A 23,093-nucleotide genomic window follows, 5' to 3' on the forward strand; every position below is an offset into this window, starting at 1 on the left:
CTTAAGAGAAATTCTTAGAGAGATGCTCGTACATATTTATGGGGAAGATACAAGAACATAAACCATATGAAGGACATACAGGGGGAATTCACTATTTCGTTACTAAACAACTAAGACACATTTAATAAAATATGTGAAGTTTTAAAACGAAAGGCAGTTGTCACAGAGCAGTTAATATCATGTATAACTATTATACATTTCTAATCAGCTGCTACTTACAACTAAAGCCTCAGCACAGATATTAAAGATTATATGGATCTTCTTTAACAAAAAATAAAAAATTAAAAGAAATTAACACTCACTACTTCGGACAAAAGAAACTGCTGAATCTTTTATTCTGTGAAGAAGGCTTGAAGCCTATGTTAAATGCAAACATTAACTGAGAAGGGCTAACAGAGCTTCTACCTTTCTGGCTGGAAGACAGTACAAAGAAAGCAAGAACAGCTGAAGGAAATGTTGGCATGAGGAGGGGGAAGAAAGGCCAGAAATCCATAGAGGAATATAAGATTAAAATAAAAATAATACAAATAATAATAATAAAAAAACACTATACAAAGCTCAAATGTCTATATGAATGCGTGCTGTAGGAGAATACTTTGCATATACTGTGTGCTAGAAATTTTTGTTATACTATATTCATTACCTTTGAAGGGGATATTTTTCAAGTTTTTTTTTTTTTTATATATTTTATTCTTAAGCGGAGTTAAACAGGGAGATAAAAGTACAGGGGGAAACAAGAACAAGTATCATAGTGTATGGAACAAATCCAATTTTGAGATTCTATGATTCATTTTAAAAAGGTCATTTAAAACTCACATATGTAGTAGCTTGGACTACCAGCACAAGGTTTAAACACACAAAAGGACTGGTTACATTTAAAAGCAATTTATGCATTACAATCACTATGATTCCATGAACTACACTATACCAGTGTTCCCCTCTCTCTCAGAGAGAGATTACTCTCATACTCTCACAAAGTGTAATACAGGGGTTTGACTCCTGAAAGTACTTGTACAGTGAAATTACATTCACTCATGAGACTGTAAAAACATCTTGCATGAACAGGTATCCACTTGGTATGCATACAGTACTGAAAGACTTCAAAATCATGAGCAACCCTTCTAGAGTAGGGAATGTAAAATAGTACCAAGTTTGACACTGCAGTCCCTTCAGCTGTCTCACTGCTTTCATCGGAGAGTTAAAGGAAGATTACAACTCTGCTTCAATTTGTACTAGACTAAAACAAGTTCAAAATGATTTTTCTATAACATCAGATTAAGGTTGCTATTTAATTTAACAATTGATTTATAATTCAGGTAAAAGTTTAATTTAAAACCAGGTTCATTCAAATGGCATTGTAAATTGGGATAATTGATGTCTGTTGTAATTGGGGTAATTGATATCTGTTGCTGCCATGATTTTTGGCTTCTGGCAAGTCAACCTCACATCACCCCATACTCTGTGTCTCTGTCCAGCTACAGCTGAAAAAGCATGGGTGCTCTTAGAATTTTGGAAGATATCACCTGCAGTTTGCATGGCAATAAGACCTAAAATAAAATGTGAATTAAGCACTTTCCAAATACCATGAATTTGTAAATCCAGATCTGAAATCCATAAAAACTAGAGAAATAACACACAGCTCTGGAATCCGTAAAAACTAGAGAAATAACAATTTCAAAATTGTTCAATATTTCAGATGTGTAAGCCTGACACCTGGTGGTAGTGATACATACTCGCGTTTCATAACAGCACTGAAAAGAAGGAATTGTTAAAGTAAGTTACATAGCTGAGCCTTCAAAAGCCTATAGAAATAATACCAAACTGTACAGGTTCTTAATCCTGTAAGTCCACCTCTTGAAGAATCTCAGCACCTTTCTATATTCTAGACTTACCAAATGGGAATATTAAGTTCTATTCTGCATCATAATGGCATCATACTGCAGAGCAGATCAAGTCAGAAAGAAACAAGTCAATTTTTATACGTTCAGAGACCCTGCATAGAATACTGAATCATAATTATAGGTGAAGAAGAGACAAATGCTATTACTATGTAAATCAGAGTGGCAATCTACAGCAAGCCCAAGAGTAACAACAGATTATTCTGAAGGACTTCTATCCCTCTACTTGTAATTAAATATCCTTATGGTTAGCATAGTAATTTTGTCAGTGGAGGTTAGTTTCAGGCTTGCCCTGTATCTTTTTGCCAAACTGCAAACTGTGACTTAAGTCATTAAACATGGAAAATCAAACATTTTGAAACACCTACAGTATATACTGATCAAGTACTAGCCACAGCAATCTCTTCATTTGCTTTTCTCCAAAAGGGGAAAGGTCCGTTTCATAATACAGACAGAACCAGTTAGTCACTTTTCTACTTGCAAGACCAGAAGATGTCTTTTGAAGTATTACCTTACTTATCTGTAAGCAACTAGAAACTAGTCTACAATAAAAATCTTGGAAACAGCAACCAACATAAGGCTACAGACCTATGAAAGATCACTCCTGTTCTGTTTTAACAGCACAAGGCACAACCAATGCTTTCTGTTGCAAGAATTACATATCAAGAGATCAATGCTAGTTACAAAGGACCTCCATGTCCTTAAATTATATACACTATTACTTAGTAGAGGAGTAATAGGACTAGCCAGTTATTGATAGCTTTTGTTGTTATTGTTGTTTCCTCCAACTTGAATGGTGTTCACAGTATCGAAATCAAATTTTAAAGCTTGCTTGACTAAACACACGTAAGTTGCTGTTTTGCTTTAAGTACCCGATGGGATGAACCTTATTCCTCAGATCTTGATCTATCTTTCCCATTCCCTTCAGCCACCTATATAGTAAAACCTTAACTCCTCCCAGGAGACGCTATGAAAAAAAGGGTCAAAGGTCCACAGTAGGGAACAAGCACCAGGTAACAAAGATTTCTAAAGAGCAGGTCAGCAAGGCAGACATTTTCAACACATCACTACAAAACAAGTCCACAGGACACCATTCAAAATCACTAAAGATCAATTATCGTTGCCTATACTAGGAATAAATCTGCATCCACAAATTAAAAATAAACCCAGAGGTACTTGCTAACAAAAGAGGAAAAGAAAAGATGTAAGTAAGTATAGATCATATTACTCACCAAAGGCACTAAAAAGCTGGTAAAGGTCACTCGTCTTCCACTCTTTGGGAAAAGTAACATGAAGAACATGATCTCGTTTAGGCTGTACTGCAAAACAAGAAGTTACTTATTAGAATAAGAATTACCACTGGTATCTTTAGAAAACCCTAAAAGAAAAATTACCTAATATGGTCCCATAGCTTTAATTTTTTTATTATTATTTATTTTTTAAAGAAAACATGACAAGACTTATAAAACTACATCAGGCACTAGTGAAAACATGTTTGCAATTATGCATGAAGTAGATATACAGATAAGCTAGTACAAGGAATTGAGGCAGCATTTTGTGGGCAGTTTCTGCTGCATGTAATTCACATCTTTTGTGGCAAGTTCTAGGACAAAAAAAAAAAAAACATCCTCCTCGTGCTCTAACTCTAGTTTAAGCAAATTGTTAGCAATAATTCAATGATACCATTTTTCTGTCAATAAAAAAAACTTACTGTGAAACAATGTTCAATGTAGTTTTTTACATAACAGTAGGCACAAGCTAGAATATACACACTAACAGACTTCTTTAAATTAAAACTACACCAGGAGAGGCCAACCTCTAACAAAGAGGCACCAAATAAACCTCTGGTGTACATGATTTACTGCACCAATTTCTTAAAGGCAATTCAAGACATAACTACACACAACTATTCCCCAGGGTTTGGTACTGGGGCCAGTCCTCTTTGATCAATGATCTGGATGAGGGGATCAAGTGCAGCCTCAGTAAGTTTACAGACGACACCAAGTTAGGTGTGTGTGTCGATCTGCTTGAGGGTAGGAAGGCTCTGCAGGAGGATCTGGATAGGCTGGACGGAGGGGCTGAGGTCAACTGTATGAAGTTCAACAAGGCCAAGTGCCGGGTCCTGCACCTGGGGCGCAACAACCCCAAGCAGAGCTACAGGCTGGGAGATGAGTGGTTGGAAAGCTGCCTGGCAGAGAAGGACCTGAGAGTACTGGTGGATAGTTGGCTGAATATGAGCCAGCAGTGTGCTCAGGTGGCCAAGAAGGCCAACACCATCCTGGCTTGTATAAGAAGCAGTGTGGCCAGCAGGGCTAGGGAGGTGATCGTCCCCCTGTACTCAGCTCTGGTGAGGCCGCACCTCGAGTACTGTGTTCAGTTTTGGGCCCCTCGCTACAAGAAGGACATGGAGGTGCTTGAGCGAGTCCAGAGAAGGGCAACAAAGCTGGTGAGGGGTCTGGAGAACAAGTCTTATGAGGAGCAGCTGAGGGAGCTGGGATTGTTCAGCCTGGAGAAGCGGAGGCTCAGGTGCCACCTTATCGCTCTCTATAAGTACCTTAAAGGAGGCTGTAGCGAGGTGGGGATTGGTCTGTTCTCCCACGTGCCTGGGGACAGGATGAGGGGGAATGGGCTAAAGTTGTGCCAGGGGAGGTTTAGATTGGATATTAGGAAGAACTTTCCTGTGAGGTTTGTTAGGCACTGGAATGGGCTGCCCAGGGAAGTGGTGGATTCACCATCCCTGGAGGTCTTTAGAAGACGTTTAGATGTTGAACTTAGTGATATGGTTTATTGGAGGACTTGTTAGTGTTAGGTCACGGGTTGGACTCGATGATCTTGAAATCTCTTCCAATCTTGACAATTCTGTGATTCTGTGACAGAATTATATAAGATTTTTACTTAACCACAATGAAAAACACTCAGGAAAAGAGTCTCTCCTCTTTGGTATACAGATATGCGAGTGACTCACCACAGTGAATTTCACTCCTGAATCGTTTTTTGATATGAACTTCTCTAGTTTCTGATGTCATTTGTTCTCAGCATTAAAATAGGATAGTTTTTCACAGTGGACCTTACTCATAGTGCATACGTCCAAAAATTACTCCACCAACCACTTATTATTGCTATATTCAGGTTTCACGTGTACTTAACCCAATTATGCAAGGGCAAACCTGCTCGGTTTTATTGCCACATTTGGTTAAGATGCAACTTTGCACTGTTACTGAACAAAAGACTTGTGGACTGCTCACATCACAAATAACTAAGCATTAGTAATTACTGAAGTTTAATTTTGGCTGGTGGTTATAAACAAAGTTTGCTTAGCCTGGTATGTGCATTATAGCAAAACAGATGTATGTTTCTCTATTCCACCAACCAAGGTTTTCACTTTTGCATGAAATTGAGAACCATAGCTTTCAATAGTTAGTGTTTCCTGAATAGATGGCACAGATTTTAATAGGCTTTAGTTTTAAGCCTTCCCACTCACTTCTAAAATGCCCATATAATTTTTAATTCCCAAATAATTTTTGAACCCCTTGTGTAAAGTCAGTAGGACACAGCAGCTACTTGGAGGCCTGTAAAACAAAAGTTCCTAAAACAAACAAGGCATGGCAACAATACCAATTTCTAAGTGCATCTATTTTCTATGGAAATAATTGCAGAATAACTCAAGACAATGTCAAAATACTAAAAGAAATCTTCACAGAAGTTCCACTATGAACACACCAACAGGAAAAATTACAGTCCTAACTCAGCATCTCATGACTAAAATACTGAATGCTTAATGAAGTCAGTGGAAAATAGGTTTCAAAACTTTTGTGTTGAGTAGACTACCGATGTGGAGCAAAACCAAGTAAAGAGACCAATTTTTGAGCTGCCAAAATATGGAAGACCAGAACATGACCCTGTGGTATGTTGCAACGTATCTACTTGGTTGGTTAGTGAAATCCATGCAGCTTAGAAAAACATGAAGTGGTCACCTGTCTGATCATGGCAATTGAAATATAATTTAGAAGCAACTCACAAGTTGTGTAAGTGCTTTAACCCATTTCACTGAAAATGAGCCAGGCTAGTACGAGTTTGCTAGCAATTCCATGTCAACGAATTACAGGTTTTCATGAGCACCTCACCATCTGACTGGATGGAAGCAGAAGCAGCTAAAGAAAATAATCACTTCATGAGCACAAGTGAAGTCTTGTTGATTTAATCTACTACTTCAAAAAACAAAAAAGGGCACAACATGCTTTTTTTTTTTTTTTTTTTTTTTTAAATGAGACAAGAAACTCCTCATAAGCCTCCAGTATTATCTTACTCTTAAAATTCACTTTGAATCCTTTGTTTAAAGCTCCATCCCTTCTAACTACCAAAGTGAGAAATATTTGAATCACATTCTACTTTATTTGGTGGAAACTTCAATCTTTTTAAGGAAGTTTTTAAAGCGCAGTAACAAAATAAGATCATGAAAGTCACTTTCATATATTCAGTACCATTTGACCTAGCATGTGTTACTGAACTCCAATCTTTCTGGAAAAAACTGCACAAACTGGCTATAATACTACAGAATAAATGAACTGACAAACACAACAATATTTGTAACAGTCACCTAGTTTACTGCACTTTTTTAAACAAACAAACTAAACTAAGTATACCTACCTCAGAAGTGTAGCCTTATTCTTTGTGTGGCTTTACTTCTCCACAAAAACACAACCTACAAGCAACAAATGACCAGCTAGCTTCCCCAACCTACAGTAGTGTTGAAATCTCAGAGTGGAAATAAACTTTCTAAAGTAGTCAAAGTGCCACCTTACATATACTTTCCTCTCTGAAGCTTAGAAAGTATCCCTGGTTCAGACTTTGCTGAAGCAAGCCCTAACAGATTGATGCAGATGCTTTCAGATAAAAGAGACAGACTTTCAGAGACAGACTCTTTGGCAACTCTTCTTGGCAAAGCATCAAAACAATCCTGCAATTTGACTAGCAAGTGGCAGTAAAATCTTCACAGCTTAGCAGCTTGGTCTTCTCTCAATAACCCAAAGTACACTACACTATCCTTCCACTCAGTGCTGAACAACTGAAGAAAGAAGTGTGTAACATAATTAAATAACCATTCCAATAGATCTGCAGAGCCACTGATTAGTGATCTAAACACCTACTAAAAGTATGTATGAAAGTTACATACATGCCTTTACAGCAGGCATTTTCCTCTCTAGCATTTACTTCTATCTTTCTAGAATTGCTTTTTTTTTTTTTTTTTTTAATACTATTAAGCTAGTATTTAACAAAGGGTCATCCTTCATTCTAAGCTTTTCAATGCATGATGTGGCAAATGTCTTCCCATAGAAATGCTACTCATCTGGAAGCACTATAAGCACTATTGAAGACATTCACGCATCTCTAAGACATATTACAGAAGTAGTAAGTTAAGCCTTCACCTAGTAAAAGACTTGATTGATTGGCCTGCAGGGCTTTACTTTTCTTTAAGTCACAGCATCAGTGGTAACATTCATCCACAGTTCACAATGAAATAAGCTACTTACAGTCTGGTCCTTCCAAATTCAGATATGGAATGTCCATTACTCTCATAAGAAATAGCCTGAAGCAAAACAGAGAAGCACCATTAGCAAATTTATGCCTAAAGACCTTTTAATAAGCTGTCCTTTCTATCATTTATTTCAATGTTGCTTTTTCAAGGTAGCTAGAAGTGGGCTTTAACATCCTAAACTTAACCTAACATCTTAAGCTATAATAAGACAAAGAGACCCTACAAATAAGTCTAATCCACTATTTAACAATCCAGATTCAAGAAATTATTTGACATCTTGCCAGTAATTTTACTTATTCAAAAAAGAAGTCTAAAAAGCTGCAAGCCCATTGACTGTTACTGCTGAAAGCTATTAAAATAATGAGGAAATGAACAAATGAGAGAAGTAGCTCTGTGCAGTAAATTCCAGGTTCATGGCAGACAGGGTGAAAGCTCTCATTACAAACACACATATTCTTTCCTGTGTTCTGAGCATTGCATCATGCTTTAGACAGAATTGATCTCAAAACCCTAAAACTGCAAAACCCAACATGACTCTATAGTGGAGATCAACCAGGTTACTCTTTTTGCCCTTTAACGTGTAATTAAATGGTTTCAAACAACGCTTATGAAATGCTTTCCATATAAGCTCATATTCAGTTCATACAATATTTTCCTCCAAAACAAGAATTAAAAGTAGTCTTAAATCCTGTTATAGGCATAGATGCTACAGTACTGTTACAAAATATTTGCAATGCTTTACATTCACTGGGAAGCTAAAATAAATTTTTCTATCATGGCTTCGAAAAGCTTTAAAAATGTTTACCAGATTAATTACAGTATTAAAGTAAATAAAAATCTCATGTAAATAGATAATAATAACAACGTATTAAGCACGTAGACTGATCTGTAATTCCCTTGAGTCCTTGTATCTTACTATATTCACTATTAGTGTTTATGATTTTGAACATAATGTTCTTACAGTTACTCGTATCACTGAAGTCTCCAGGAATGCAGTTTGTAACTTGTCTTTACTATAAATACTTAGGCAAAAAATACTGGGGGGAAACAGATTTTGTGATTGGTGTAGATGTGAGCGAGAGGGTCTTCAGAGAGCTGGCAGCAGTTATGGTGCACACTGTCCTATCTAATTTCTCTTCCTAAGCCTCAGGGCAAATATGACATAATGTGTATTGTGCCCCTGAGCACTGAGGAACCCCAAAGCACTTTTTAACATCAATAGACATTAGAAACATTCAGATCAATTAACTTTAGAAATTTTAGCAATGCTAACATTCCACTGAGTGATTGAGACAGTTTACAAAGGAGTCAGAGTTTCTTCGTAGGTTTAGCCTTAGCCCCACTTGTACAACTTTGGCTTCATTATAGCCACTTGTCTAAAGGGGACAGGAATGACATCTTGAGAACCAGGCAAGCTTCAGAACAGATTCCATAAGGAACCAAAAAAAGCCATTACTCTGATATCTCCTTAACAACTCCTAGAGATCCAGAGTAATATTGACAGGACACACAGTGCTATTGCTCCCAAACAAAAAGCCACCCACCCAGACAAAAAATGGACAGGAGGCTTTGCTCATATCATGGTTGTCTCCGAGCTGTAAAGATACACCTTACAAGAATAAATTAAAGGAAGAGGGAATACAAAGAGGCAGTGTGGGACAACTTGACAACTGGGTGAATTTTACTAAAATTCAACAAAAACTTCTAGCAAAAATTCTTGGTAAGCTACCCTCACCCAGGTTTTATGATGTTTAGGAAAGCAATACAAGGCCCAACAGCAAAAACAGATTTATGCCAAAAATGCGTATGCCAGAGACTAAGATCAGTTTTTCATTCCCTGCATCAGTCCTACATTTATCTATTTAGTCAAAGAACTTCTCTAAACGGCATTTACACACGTACAAACACATACACACACACTCCCTGAAGAAGTGGTGTAAACACTGATTTTAAGTGCATTTCAAGTATGTTACAGCAGCAACGACATCTTGTAGCACTAATTTATATCATATGGATCATGTGCACAGAGCTGCAGCATAATCTGTAATCATTTATCCATGATTATGGCTGCAAGATTCCTCATCTGCAAAAAATTTAAAGTAATAAGGTTGTTCTGTATGACAACACAAAATCTATATTAAGTTAGCTAGGTTCTTGAAGTTGTAGCTATGGCATTGGTTTTCATTACATTAAGCTGTAATTATTTAAATATAGTAATCAAGTTAAGAAAAAAGTTAATTCCTAATCTGTTTAGAGGTTACAACCAGATCACATGGTCAGAGATCTATTTCTCAATGTACAACATCATCTTAGGAACTCTGATGTGTTTTAAGTCAGCTACTTGAAAGCTGATTGCTTCTGCAGCAATTCAAGCAAAAGAAGGAGAGAAAGGCTACAAGCAGGACATTTCACAGCAAGGCATAAGTAGTCTCAAGTAGTCAACATCTTTCCTCTGCACTGAGCTAGGATAAAAGTTTTCACAGCTGTTTCATGAACTCTGTAGAGAAACCAATGCAGCTAAATAAAGGCTTTTTTTTTTTTTAAACCCAGATGGGTTTACCAGTCCTGCTAGCACTGCCACACATGGCTGAAAGCACATCAACTGTTTACTTGTACACTGTGTTTGAAAAGCTACTGGTCAGGTGGCAGAAGAGCACACTGACATTCTTTTGCAATTCTTCTGAGAAGAAAATTAAATTCATATAAAAGCAGAGAGAAATTAACTGATTTGCAGTACACGCTGGAGAATCTGACTCCCACAAATACAGCACAAAACCAAGCTATTTGCACATACTTCAGATTTTGGTTACTGATATCCCTGTGTATGAAAAATATATTTCTAAGACAATTTCTACCTCTATAGATTATCATGCTATCCAGCTCAGTAAAACACGGTGTTTTCATTTGTTTCCACCTCCAGCTACATCAAAAGGAAAAGAACACATACAAATAACCTAGAGAGATCTGAATTATAGCTCTCAATTCCCATCGCTTGTTGACGGGAAGCAGAGAATAATTGGTTTGTTTGTTTGGTTTCCCTTTCTCTTGGCTTCCCCATGACCTTTGTTTCCCCCCTCTCACCCTCCCCCTTTTTATTTTCACTTTAATTACATTATCCCTATCTCAACCCATGAGCCTTTTTCTTTCCATCAAACTTTCTTCTCCCCTCCTCTTCTTTAGAGGAGGGTGAACAAGAGAATGGTTGTGGTGGAAATTTAGCTGCTCAACAGGACAGAACCACCACACATGATGAAACACCTGAACTATACAAATAATAGCTTAGATATTAAAATACAAAGTCTTATCATTTCAACTCTTAAATTCATCAAGATTGGAAGTAGGTGACTTACAAAGACTGCGTATATAAAACGAAGCATAAAGATTACAGAAATGCATGTCTTTCTGGAATTCCTGTCTTATGAGTTGTTTACCATATAGCTTACTCCATTATATCTACAAAGAACACAACAACCCTAAAGGAAAGTTTGGTTTTAATTAGTTCTGCTCTTACAAGAAGCTGAAACTAAAGATTTTACCTACATTCATCATTAACCCACATGAAAATTAACTTATATGCTGCTGGACACCGCTCTTGAACAGCGAGCCAAGAATTTCTATTATTGTAGTGACATAATTAAAGAGGTCAAGCTAACAAACAAAAAAAAAAAAGGTATTACCTTCCCTTTGTTAAGGGATGTTTGTAATAAATAAATAAATAAATAAAATCAAAGCTCAATTTTTCAGTTTTCAATTTACTCCCACTGTTCACATTAGTGAAAAGTCTATCTGAACAGAAAACATTTCCAAAATCCTATCAGTCACACCAATCATTTAAAAATTTCATGTTTGAACTGTTTAAATATTAACTTGAAGAATTCAGATACGTTGAAATTAAGACTTTATACGCAACCCAAAGAATCATAAAGAAGTGGTCTGGTTTAAAGAACATTTTTCAAAGCTTTATCTTGATAGTTCAAATGGAGAACATTGCTTCTAAATAATACAACTACTCTGTTCACCTTCTTTAGGAAAAGCTTTTGTGACACATAAACTTTCATTAATTTAGCTTACTGTTTGCATGTTGCAGTTTGTATTTTGCTTGAAGAACATGACTACAGCACAAAGAAAAAGGTTTCCTTGTTCTGACTGTTGCCCACGGGATCAGGTAGAACTTCTGGAGGAAGGAGGAAGATAGTTTTTTTTCTCCCCAAGAAGATAAGATGCTCAGCTAGGGAATGTTGCTAGACCACAAACTAGAGAAAAGTAGGAGTAGCAGAAAGCTACCTGGTAGCCCCAAGCACACCTGCAAGAAAGCCCCATAAGCAACATACTTACTGGGGACTTTAAGATAACTCTGTAAATTGCATAAGCCCTTGATGCTTCTTAAAGATGCTAAAGAGACCAAGTGCTGTAAATAGATATCTGGTCTGCAAGGACATACTGCACAGAGCAGATGACTTGGTCATTTAGATATCCAACAGATCTGGCTTCTGGTGTGTACTTTTATCTTAAAAAAAAAAAAAAAAAAAAAAGTCACCTTATTCTGGTTTGTTATTTTTATATTATAGCAATTAAAAAAAAAAGCTTTAAAAAATGCAAGCCTTGGCCTACTCATTGTAAGGAAAAGGCGATATAGTCTCACCTCCAAGCTCTGAGGTAAGGTGACAAATGTTAGTCAGAATACAGCAAAATCAAAGTAAGTTCATGTGAAAGTAAAGTATGGCAAGTCTTCCAAGTTTCCTTGATTCAAAAAAATATAAATAGCCTTTCAGAAACAAGAAGCTACAAGCTCTGAATAATGACAGAATAGATGAATATCCTTTTTGTAAACTGTAATTTTCAGCTTTTGCTTAAGAAAAAAAACTAAAGCCGTTCTTCTCCCTGTAATTTTTTGGGAACTTTCCCTTTTGTTAGTTAGGCAGTGTTAACTATGAAGCCAAAACAGACCAATTTACAATCTATGGTAGGCTTCCTCTAAAAACTTTGAAATGCCGTTGTCGGAGGAATGCCACATTTAAAGCAGCCAATTTAAATTACTTGAAAAACTTAAACTAAACCTATTGTTGTGACAATTTTAGAAGCCTCAGATTTTACTTGCTACAGATATCCATTTCTAGGAAGAACTGAAAAAGCATATTGGTTAATGACTAAAAAAATAACTTCTGCAAATGGCATCTACTAGCTGGCACGCGTCTGCTTGTCTGTGTTGGTGTTACAGAAAGCAACTCTGTGACAAGTCTTATCTTAAAATGAAATTATGCTGACCAATTTTATCACAACCTTTACATTCAAATCAAGTGGTTATTGTATCAAAAACCATCCATAAAGACTCCTAAGATTTCTCAAGTCTTGTATACAATTCATGCAAGTACTAGCATGAACATCTAATTCAAAAATCCTGAACAAAGCATCATCCAATAAAATTACTAATTATATGTACTTACTATGCCTTTAAAAAATCCATTACCTGATAATACAATAGCTTTGTGTTATTTCGGATATTTTTTCCACATTGTTTAACCATACTTAGTGTTAACAAATCAGCAGTCCCAGAGAGTGTCCTACAACAAAGAATACTTGACCAGTTTCTCCTCCACTAATCCCAAAGATTACTCTAAAAATAATTTTCTAAATTATAATTGTATTCTCAACAATGGCATGGACAAAACCATTAAAGCAACCTAGGTACAATTCTCTTTTAAGTTTGCTTTTACAGGCTAGCGGAAAGTAAACCATTCTCTTCCAAAGAAAAGGTATTTCCTGTACAAATTCTGGCCTCTTTGCAGCATTACTAGTGTGAAGAAGAAAGTCAATCAAAAAACTGAAGTGTAAAGAAACATGAAGTTAGCCATTATGCCAGAGTTACATATTCTAAGACTAGTGTTATATTTCCATGTTTTAGCATTCTTTTTTTAATACAGCAACTACTTACTTGTTAAAAAAGGGTTCTATGAGTTTTGATCTAGCAGACACGTGACTTTTTGGAGGACTGAGGAACGAACCTGATAAAAAAAAAAAGAAGAAAATCAGTGTGTAATGAGTAGCTATAGATAACACTCAGGAAAAGGTTTGAAAAAGATTAGGTAGATACCTAGGAAATTAGCCATGGAGATGAAGCACAGTCCAGTAATGTAAGCATCATATCCCGCTTCATGAAGCTGTTCAGAAGAGGTATCATAACTTGGAAATCCTTCTGCACTTTCTGAGAAGAAAAAGTACTTTGTGAACAAATGTCACATGGATTAAATGTAGCTGTGTATGTTTACCCCCCGTATTTATTATGTCAGACAGTATCATTTGTACTAAGTTTTATGATTTTCAGAAGCTCTGAACCAAGCACAGCTCTTTTTTTTTTTTTTTTTTTTTTTGAATAGGTTCCTGGGATAAAAACCTCTTCCTATTAAAAAGCTATTAATCTCCTCTTTCACAGGCCTACTTAGCTACAACAGAATATTAATACTAATACAATGACAGATTTCCCCTCGCACCTAATTTTCTTATGATTGTTTTGTATTTAAGAGAACAGTCACTCAGGCTGATTGAAAACTAACACTAACCCCTTTGCTAGCTAACCAGTTGAACTATGGCCAGATTTTTTAAACTATCTAAATGATTAAGATGCAACTAAGTGACTAAAGGTTATCTTATAGATGAACATCTGTGGTGTTTCTGTGGTCTTGAAAAGTATTTCTTGAATCATCCCTGAAGGCCGAAACCTCAATATGCACCTGTCTGAAGAGAAGCATCCAAGAGTGCCTAAGTCTCACTACCAGAGATGCGTGTGCATATCACTTCTTTAGTTAAAATTTTCCCTCTCCCAACATAAAAGTCATTTCACCTTGGTAGCTAGCTTATCAGCCTCTAGAAAGATGTTTCCTTTTCCTCTAGAAGTTATACTGAGGATAGGAATGGAAGAATGCTTTAACTGTTTAAAAAGCCTGAATTGTGACCTTTACATTAAGGTACAGACTGATGAGCAAACTCTGTAATTTCATCTAATTTATTATATTCTATCAGCATGAAAAGCTAAAACAAGAGTGAAACATACATACATGTACGACTTAAAACAGTAATACAGGAATACTATCATAACTTATATAATGTAAATAAGTAGATATACTTGTCTTATAACATGTCTTTTTAAAAAGAAACTGGAATCCAAATTTGATAAATGAGCAACAAAACACCAGGCATTTTTCAGATGAGCCCTTGTAACTGAGTTAACCTATAGGAACATATTTTGCTCAAGATAAGAAATTTCAAAAAAAAAAAAAAAAAAAAAAAAAAAAAAAAAAAAGGTAAAATAATAACTCTACATAACATCATAACATGAGCAAAAAAAGAATACTTGACAGCTGCCAAATTATGTTACATCCTCAGGAGAAGCTACAGGGGACGCAACACTAGAAGGTCTGCATGCAATTACTGTACGCTCCATGTGCATGGTACATGTACTTCTTCGGTCTAGGCATAAGGGACTTGTGGTCTTTGTCCAAGATTGTAGAAGTAAAAATTGGTCATACATCTTATTCTCTCTCCTGTTACTACAGCTTAACTGCATCTGCTGTGCACATTCAGCAATATAAAAAGTATCATTCATCTTGATTTTGACTTTCCCTCCCAACAAACTCTACTGTTCTGTACTTCCCTCTTTCTAAACCAGCAGCTCAAGAGAAATTCCAGAACCTTGAGATAAACTTGTCCTTTGATAACATCTCCTTTCTTTCACCTCAAAGCAAAGAAAGCTCTAAAGGAACTTAGCTAATTTCTAGAACACACGAAAATAGTTGCTACTTGCAAATTTTCTTGGCTTTCTTTGTTCAAGTGCCTATCAGAGTACTCTGGCTTCAATCTGAAGGACTATAACAAACAAATTAAACAGCTTGAAAGAGTTTCAAGTTACTCACCAAAAATCAAGCTAAAGAACAAATGCCATCATTAGAAGATGACAGAACTGCTGCTGTTCACTGAAATACTCCCATTCTTCTATTATCTGAAATAAAGTGCAAGGATTCCTACCGACTTCCACTACTAGTTCTAAAAGTAACTTTATTTATTTTTTAAGGTCCTTTTCAACAAAATACTAAATATTAGTAGGGAAACCCACATTTCAGGTAAACAATGAAAATAATGAAGACATTCTCTTTCCTCTGCTAGAGGAAAATATCTCCAAAAGAAGACTGTTTTGATATATCCTTACCAACTTTAGGAGGACTGAATGGAACTTCTTTTAAACGTTTTTCCAGTTCTGCAAGGGACGTATTATTAATGATCTCCTGCAAGAAAGGACAGCATTAACTTCCAGTGCCAAGCACATTTTCTCCGAAAACTGAAATCAAGTAGGATAAAATGAGTATTTACTGCTGCCACCTTGTGTCCTCTAAGGATTTATACACAGCCTCATTTCAAATTAAAACACCAGAGAAGTCTGCCAAGACAAGTTTTAAAAAGTTAACTTGCCTAGCCTACAACATACTCTCTCTGAGTTACAAGCATTTATTAATGCTCTTCAGAATTCTTGAGTTCAAATTATGCCAAAATACTATTTCTGTTTGAATCTGTCACCATGCAGGGCATGCGTGGTAAGGGAAGGCAGCACAAAGAACAAGGTAAAATACCCTAAATATCGATCATAATGTTTGAATGCATTCAAGGTGAGTATCAAGGTGTGCTTGCCAACTGGAAATTCTTGAACATTTGTATGTGTAAATACTGCTCATTTTTAAGTAGTTCAAAGACAGGGAAAGAAGTTTTACAATCAGAAAGCTCATTTCATCAAATCCTACTTCTGCTCAGCCAAGATGCAATACTGAATGTAATTTATGCACATACAATGTAATTAAGAAATATCCAGATTATTAAGTTTATTTAAACCAAACTTAATTCACATTATTGAATAATCAAATATTCTTTGTCAACCAGTACAATGGAAAAACCATGCAGAATCAACAGCAACAGAAAACAAAAAGTATCACACAAAATATTTCTTAAGCAGAATTGGCTGAAATTTGAGGATCAAGTTTTGCTTTGGTTCTAAATCGAGACAGCTGTTTACAGTTACAATCAAGTCTCTGGTCTGAAAAGGTATGAAGAATTCCATAGCAAACTCAACTCATGCATTGCATTGGCATCCCAAAGTGCCATTTGGCAACAGTTGCCTAAAACCTGAGCATCTACTGTAAAAACTAAAAATATCAACATAACTGTACTAAACATAAAATTTGTGCTGGATTATTACTTTTCAGAATACAAAAGCCTTACTATTACTACAGTAGTATTCAAGACAAACTTGAAAATATCTAAGTAGATCTTAATGAGATTTTCTGTTATGCAATATTCTTAAGTAAGAAAAGTATGCAGAAAGAGATGCTGCTCCATCAGCACTTTTTTTTTTTTTTTTTTTTAAATATTTAATTCAATAGCTATACAGGAGAACACAAGAATATGCTTGTCTATGTCAATACATCTTCCCTGGAAAAATAAAACTCATACTGAAAAAAGTTTTAAGAGAAACCTGTAATTTTTTTTTCTCCTGCTGACTACCCACAGGACGTAGTAGAACCTAATGATGTTCCAGGGCCATTTTCTAGACAAATCTGAGTCAGATTCACAGTATTTTGAAGCTTTTCATTTACAAGCAGCTTTTGTGTCTTATCTGTTCCTGAGTAACACTTCCCCTACCCTGAGTAAGTATGCAGTTTTGTGCTAATTTACAATACAAATACATATCTAATCACATTTTTAATTAGCCAAAGCTGTACATTTTGGAATTCAGAGCTGCTGTTATGTTAAAACTGCAACAAATACATATCACTTGTATGAATGTAAAAGCCTGTATTCCAAAATTTTCAGAAGTTTCAATCAGGGGTCAAGGATTTTTTTTATTTATTTGCTTTTAAACACAAAAAGGAGCATTGCAGAAAAAAACTGTTAGACATTTATCTCAACGAAAATATTTCTTTCAATATACATAATGCAAATTTGTATCTTCAAATCATTCTATAATACTACATTAATTTACCTTAAAAGGTTGTGTACTTGCCATCAGTTTTGTATCCAATAGCCTAGAAACAAAGTAAGAGTTAAGTATATTGAAACACAATAATGTCATTTTCACCAAATCCTCAAAAATGTTTTGGCTAATTAGCTGGGAATCAGCAGTTTCACCCTACTGTAACATTACTCTCTGGTCCTGGAGCAGTCAAAACATTACTTGTCTTTGTCCATTAACTAAGTAGAAAGAGATGCAATCAGTATCAAATCTTGTTCCAAATGTAGTGCAGACTCAAAATGCCAATCATCGTGCCGAAAACGAGGGGGTAGCCAAAAACATCTTTTGCCAATGAATAGACTACCACTACTCTTGTGAAAGAGATGTTGTGAAACACTTAAAACTGTATTTAACTTGTTCAAAATTTTACTTCTAGTCACAGTGCTACAACAAACAGTATCAGCTTGATAAAACAATATCGAAGTTACAAGTTTGAACTAAGATCTTACCGGGGAAAGACACATGATGTTACTTCTTTGAACTCACTTAGGTCCTAAATTAACAGTAACAAGAAAGTAAAATTATTTCTGGTTTGTTCATGATTCAAGGAAGAAGCATTCTATCACCTCCAATACCCTATCCTATCATATATCCTAGGCTACCTCTAATTCCAGCTGCAACAACAGTTTTACTTAAATGTCTGAAAGGATGTTCCCGGTGTTTAATGTGTCCCTGGAAGATAAGCCATCACTCCAGGTGGACTGATGACTTCTATGAGTTTTGTTCTCCCAAGATTCAAAAGTGCAGGCATAACTGATGACTGCTTCTGTTCAACACCATGTGAACATGTCCCAGACTGCTTTCACCCACCAATCAAGTCTTTCCCATAACATCTACAAGCCCTTGAAGATCATAAGTAATAAAACTACCATGTAGCCATTCCCTCCAATGAAACATTTGGCTTCCTCTGACACCATCCTCAGTGCCAACGCATTACTTAGCCTGACTTAATTGTAAGACTATTGCACCCATGAATTGTCAGACTGCCCTGGGGCAGTCACGAATGCATGCTCCCTCCAATTATTCAAGCATTCCAGCTCTTTAACCTAATGGATATCATCATAAATTTCTGTTATGAGATTCCCTATCATTCTATTAATTTTACTATATTTTAAAGACATTTTCCAACTTTATAACTACAAGCAGAAAAAATAACATAATATACAAGTTCCAGTCCGGTCTCCTAACAAATTTATGTTACATTTATCTGCCCTTATGCAAGCAGATTTTGAAGGGCTAACAGACATATGCAGAAGACACAATTCACTTCCAACATTTAACCCAAACGTTTTAAAAAAGTAAAGAATTCAGCTAAACTTTTTACATGAAGATTTAAGAAAATAAGGCAGTAGCCCTGAAGCCACAAGTGTTCTTTTTAAAATACTTGAAAAAACTCTATTGTTCTCAGATTAAACACATGTATTAATGCATTTATGTCATCATCTGAACACTGAGAAGATCACTTACATCAGGAAGAGGACAATAGAACTGGTGTATAGTATGCATAACATCAAGCAGCATGTTGTGCCCAATAACAAGCTTGCCCTGTGAAAAGTAAGTTAAATGTTAGTCACACTTCTAGCCATGGACAAAGCAAGGGCAGTATGTGAAAAGCACCTGTCACAGATGCTAGCTGAGAGCAGCTGGGAACAAACAGAAATCAAACCTCACAACTTGCTCTCCACCTGCCCCACAGACTCCTCCATTCTCTGTGGGCTGCTACTCCTCTCTTTCCTCTACTCCCAACCACTTATTCACAGCCTTCGGCAGCAGCTTGAAATGATGAGAAGTAGAAAATAACACTAAGAAAGCTTCTCACAACTTTAATGTATTAAAGATTAAAGTAGTATGTCAGTCTGCTAACTTTTAATTCACAGCTTGTACAACAAATCACAATATATTCTTTATGGTTGTAATTAATATATGACAGTTATTAAGGGTGTGACATGGCTTCTCACAGTGCGGAAACGTTCATGCCAGATGCTTTACAAGTTCCTTCTTGAAAAAGTGCAAGAGTTTTTTTTAACGTTAACTCTGCTTCATTTGACATGACAACTTTTTCTGCTTCCATGCATTCTTCCTTAGCTAAAGAAAACAATATGCACACACATCTGTTACCTCAAAAGCAGGCTGTCTCAACTACTTGAAAATAAATCAGGCTGAAAGGTACACATGTCAAACTATAGCCCACTTAAACTACGTAAGTAGAAAAGACACGGATGACCTTCTCTGATTAAGCATTTAACTGCGGGAAAAATAAACAATCTTTTTGGAACATAGGAAAAACCTGAAAGCTTAGTTACCTAAGAGAATCTTGTTTTTAAAAAAAAAAAAAAAAAAAAAAAAAAACTGCCATTGACTCTTACAGGTAATGAGGTCATACACGTCAATCAGTTTATGAGCTTACTTAATCTAACATACTAACCTATTGTAAGCCATGTAACACTGTCAACTAGAAAAAAAGAAAATACCAAAAAGAGAAACAACTTTAACATGCATTCCACCTTATCTTGCAAAATATAACAACAAAATAAGCCTTTGTTGGAATTATTTTTCTAAAGGTACATTAAAAATCACATTACTCACAGAATTTGCAATAGCATGAACAACTCTGGAAAATCCTACTGCATCATTCAGTTCTTCCTATAAGCAAAGATTCTGGCGTTAGTGAAATATAAATACAAATACTGTCAAAATAGTACCTGTAAACAGGCACACTGAAAATTTTAATCCCTGTTTGACTCAAATGTTTTCTCATATATAAGCAAGAGCAGACCACAACGGAAATGTTAATGTTTGGAAAATACATGAGGCCAAAGCCAGATGCTGGTGAGAATTCCAGTTATAATAAAGCTTTGGTTCACTGCAAGGTTGGACAAGTTGCAAGCTACTGCTGTAGGTTGACTCTAGCCAGCAGCCAAGTACCCATGCTACCTTTTGCTCACTCGCCTCTCCCAGGGACTGGGGAGAAATTAATATTAATAATAATTAAAAAAAAAAAAAAAAAAAAGTAAAAGGAAGGGTAAAAGACAAGTGGATCAAGATTACAACAGGTTATTAAGAAAAGCAAAAGCTCCATACACAAGCAAAGCAAAAAGAGGAATTCATTGACTACTTCCCATCAGCAGGTAGATGTCTAGTTACTTCCTGGGAAGCATGGCCTCAGTATGCTTGCTTAATGGCTGCTTGGGAAAACAAACACCATAACCACAAACATCCCCCCTTCCTTCCTCCTTTCCCACAGCACCACATATGCTGCTACGAGGAAAGTAAGCTTCATCTAAACCGGACCCAGTAAAGTTATACCCGATTTGTTGTCTATACAGTATTTTCAGTAGTGCTCACCAGTTATTAGACTGTAAACAGCTCAAAAAGATACTAAAACTGTTATGCATCTTCGGTTTCACTTCATTCTTCAGCTTAGTTTCACTTAAAGCACTTTTCCCCCAATAGGTTCTTATTTTTCAAGTATTTTCTCAAGTAATTTCTGCCTTGCGTTATTTGTCTTTGCTCAACCGTAAGTGAAATTCAACAAAGCATTCACTGTTATTTTAGTTCAGCTCTTAATGCCAATAGTCAGACTGATTAATACACCTAAAAAAGCTGCTTCAGAAAAGTCTACTGCAGTAATAAGTTGTTCCTAACATTCCTTCATCAAGAAGAGATGCCACTTTAGATAAGGTCTCTATTAGATAGCTCCTTCCCTCTTAAGAGGGATTCTGCATGCAAACATTATTCACGCCATGCAAGTTGATTTTATCTTGAAACGGATATGCACAAATGACAAGACATCAATGGAATACAAGTGATCAACCATAGCCACAATTTCAGTCTTAAGACTCCCAAAAACTTGCTTCAGACTTGGTATCAAGTCCCATAAATAAAGCTGAGAGTGACTGAATACCACTTATGACTTGCAGTCAACTTGTTACTATAGTAGTTGTGTGCAGCATGTTTCTATTAAGAAAAATCAGATTACATTAATTGTACAACTAAAAGCAAGCAAGTTTTTTTTTTTTTTTTTTTAAAACAGTGTACTACATCAAGGTCAGATTGCAAATCAAAATAACATGAACACTTGCTCCAGAATTTTTGCAAGACTTTTTGTAAGGACTGTTGTTGTAGAGCACTAACAAATGCAATTCATCTATGTTTCCTATGTCCAGACCTTGCTTTTCTGACAGAGAAGATTCACATAAGGAGGAATCCAGTGCTCCACAATATAGGTTAAGTATTCTACAATTACTTACTCTTTAAAACTTTGTAGAGTATCTTGCAATTCTTTTTGCTATACTGCAAAGCAAAAGATATCTGAGTAGAATTTGGAGAATCAGTTTCAAACAGCTACAGCCAAGCAAAAGGGAAATATTACCAAACCCTATCACATGCAATTTTATACAGCTGATTGAACTCATAGATTCTCCCCCTCTCTTTCATTCAAACTAAAGAAATGGAACTTAATGCAAATATTTACCTGTTCCTTTGCTTGTTTCTGCTGTTCTCTTCTTTTTCGTTCTTCATCATCTACCTTGCTAATAACAATATATCTCTCTTTCTAAAATCAGAAAAGTATCATTTGAGGAATGAGCCTAAGAAGTTCATAGTTACAACCATTGCAAGATTTTTTAAATTAAATTGTAAAGAAAATTAAGTCATATCTCAGCAGCAGTAGCTTGGCAACATGACTGTTTCCACTTTAAGCACCACCTTATCATCCACACCCAAAAGTCTAATTTAGAAAGCTGTATTATATATACCCACTAAACCTAACGTTTACTAAATTCACTTTTTACTTTTTAGAAAGGTTATCAGAAGGTTATCTATTTTTAGAAAGGTTTTCATTATAGCTAACAGTTTTCAAATATTTTTGAAACAGAGATTTGATCTGTGAAGGGAGGATTCAGTATGCAATGACACTATTGTTCTCATAAGATCAAGAGTCACTTTTCACCCATATACATACTCTTCACCAACACTAAATATCACAAACACTGCATTTTAAAGTACCCTTTGGTGGCCCTCTTTAAATTTTTAAGTAATAAACATATACTTGTGTGGCTTAATATAATTCATATATAATTCATATTTAAAGACTAGAAACTAGTTAATCATATTTTATTTAAGATGTTCCACATTTTGCATAACAAAGCTCAAGTTGGATGTAGAAATCAGGACTTTTGGTCAGACCTAGAGATCTGGAATGTTAGTAAAATTGAGAAGTACAATTTCCTTTCAACAGGAAAAATGTTACAGGCAGTAACTTGCCTAGTTACCTTATCTGACTCCAGAGTTTCAACATGGATACCTTTTGGATACCTACATATCAGAACACATGAAAAAGTACATGTAAGAAGTTATAAAACGAAAACACTTGTTGGAAAGCTCTCATTTATCTGCAGCCACAAGCCAGCTTCTTTGGTGGCAGCATGCCATTACCATGTCATTTATTTTAGTATTTATAAACCACTCTGAGTTTCCTGCTAATAGTAAGCTCTAGTAGTAAATATTAATATAAATTTGGTTAGCTCTGCTAACCACTGCACTGCAACCACATTTAATTACCAAAGTGCTGCCACAGAACACCCAAGCAAGGCCAGAGAATATCACG

General features: G+C 35.8%; 1 protein-coding gene across 2 annotated transcripts in view; it reads right to left on the reverse strand.

Moving 5' to 3' along the window:
• Positions 1–23,093, reverse strand: part of PARN (poly(A)-specific ribonuclease) — a 67,523-nt gene that overhangs the window by 34,900 nt on the left and 9,530 nt on the right. For both annotated transcript variants that reach the window (XM_082772417.1, XM_082772418.1), the window contains exons 10-20: positions 22,759–22,801; positions 21,960–22,040; positions 20,072–20,128; positions 18,953–19,030; positions 17,935–17,978; positions 17,456–17,498; positions 15,635–15,710; positions 13,526–13,636; positions 13,367–13,436; positions 7,430–7,485; positions 3,131–3,217 (exon numbers count right to left, since the gene is read on the reverse strand). In XM_082772417.1, coding sequence (XP_082628543.1) covers positions 3,131–3,217; positions 7,430–7,485; positions 13,367–13,436; positions 13,526–13,636; positions 15,635–15,710; positions 17,456–17,498; positions 17,935–17,978; positions 18,953–19,030; positions 20,072–20,128; positions 21,960–22,040; positions 22,759–22,801 — 746 coding nt within the window. The remainder of the gene's footprint in view (positions 1–3,130; positions 3,218–7,429; positions 7,486–13,366; positions 13,437–13,525; positions 13,637–15,634; positions 15,711–17,455; positions 17,499–17,934; positions 17,979–18,952; positions 19,031–20,071; positions 20,129–21,959; positions 22,041–22,758; positions 22,802–23,093) is intronic.

Source organism: Aythya marila, assembly GCF_965140915.1.
Source record: "Aythya marila genome assembly, chromosome: 15".
NCBI classification, from domain to species: Eukaryota; Metazoa; Chordata; class Aves; order Anseriformes; family Anatidae; genus Aythya; species Aythya marila.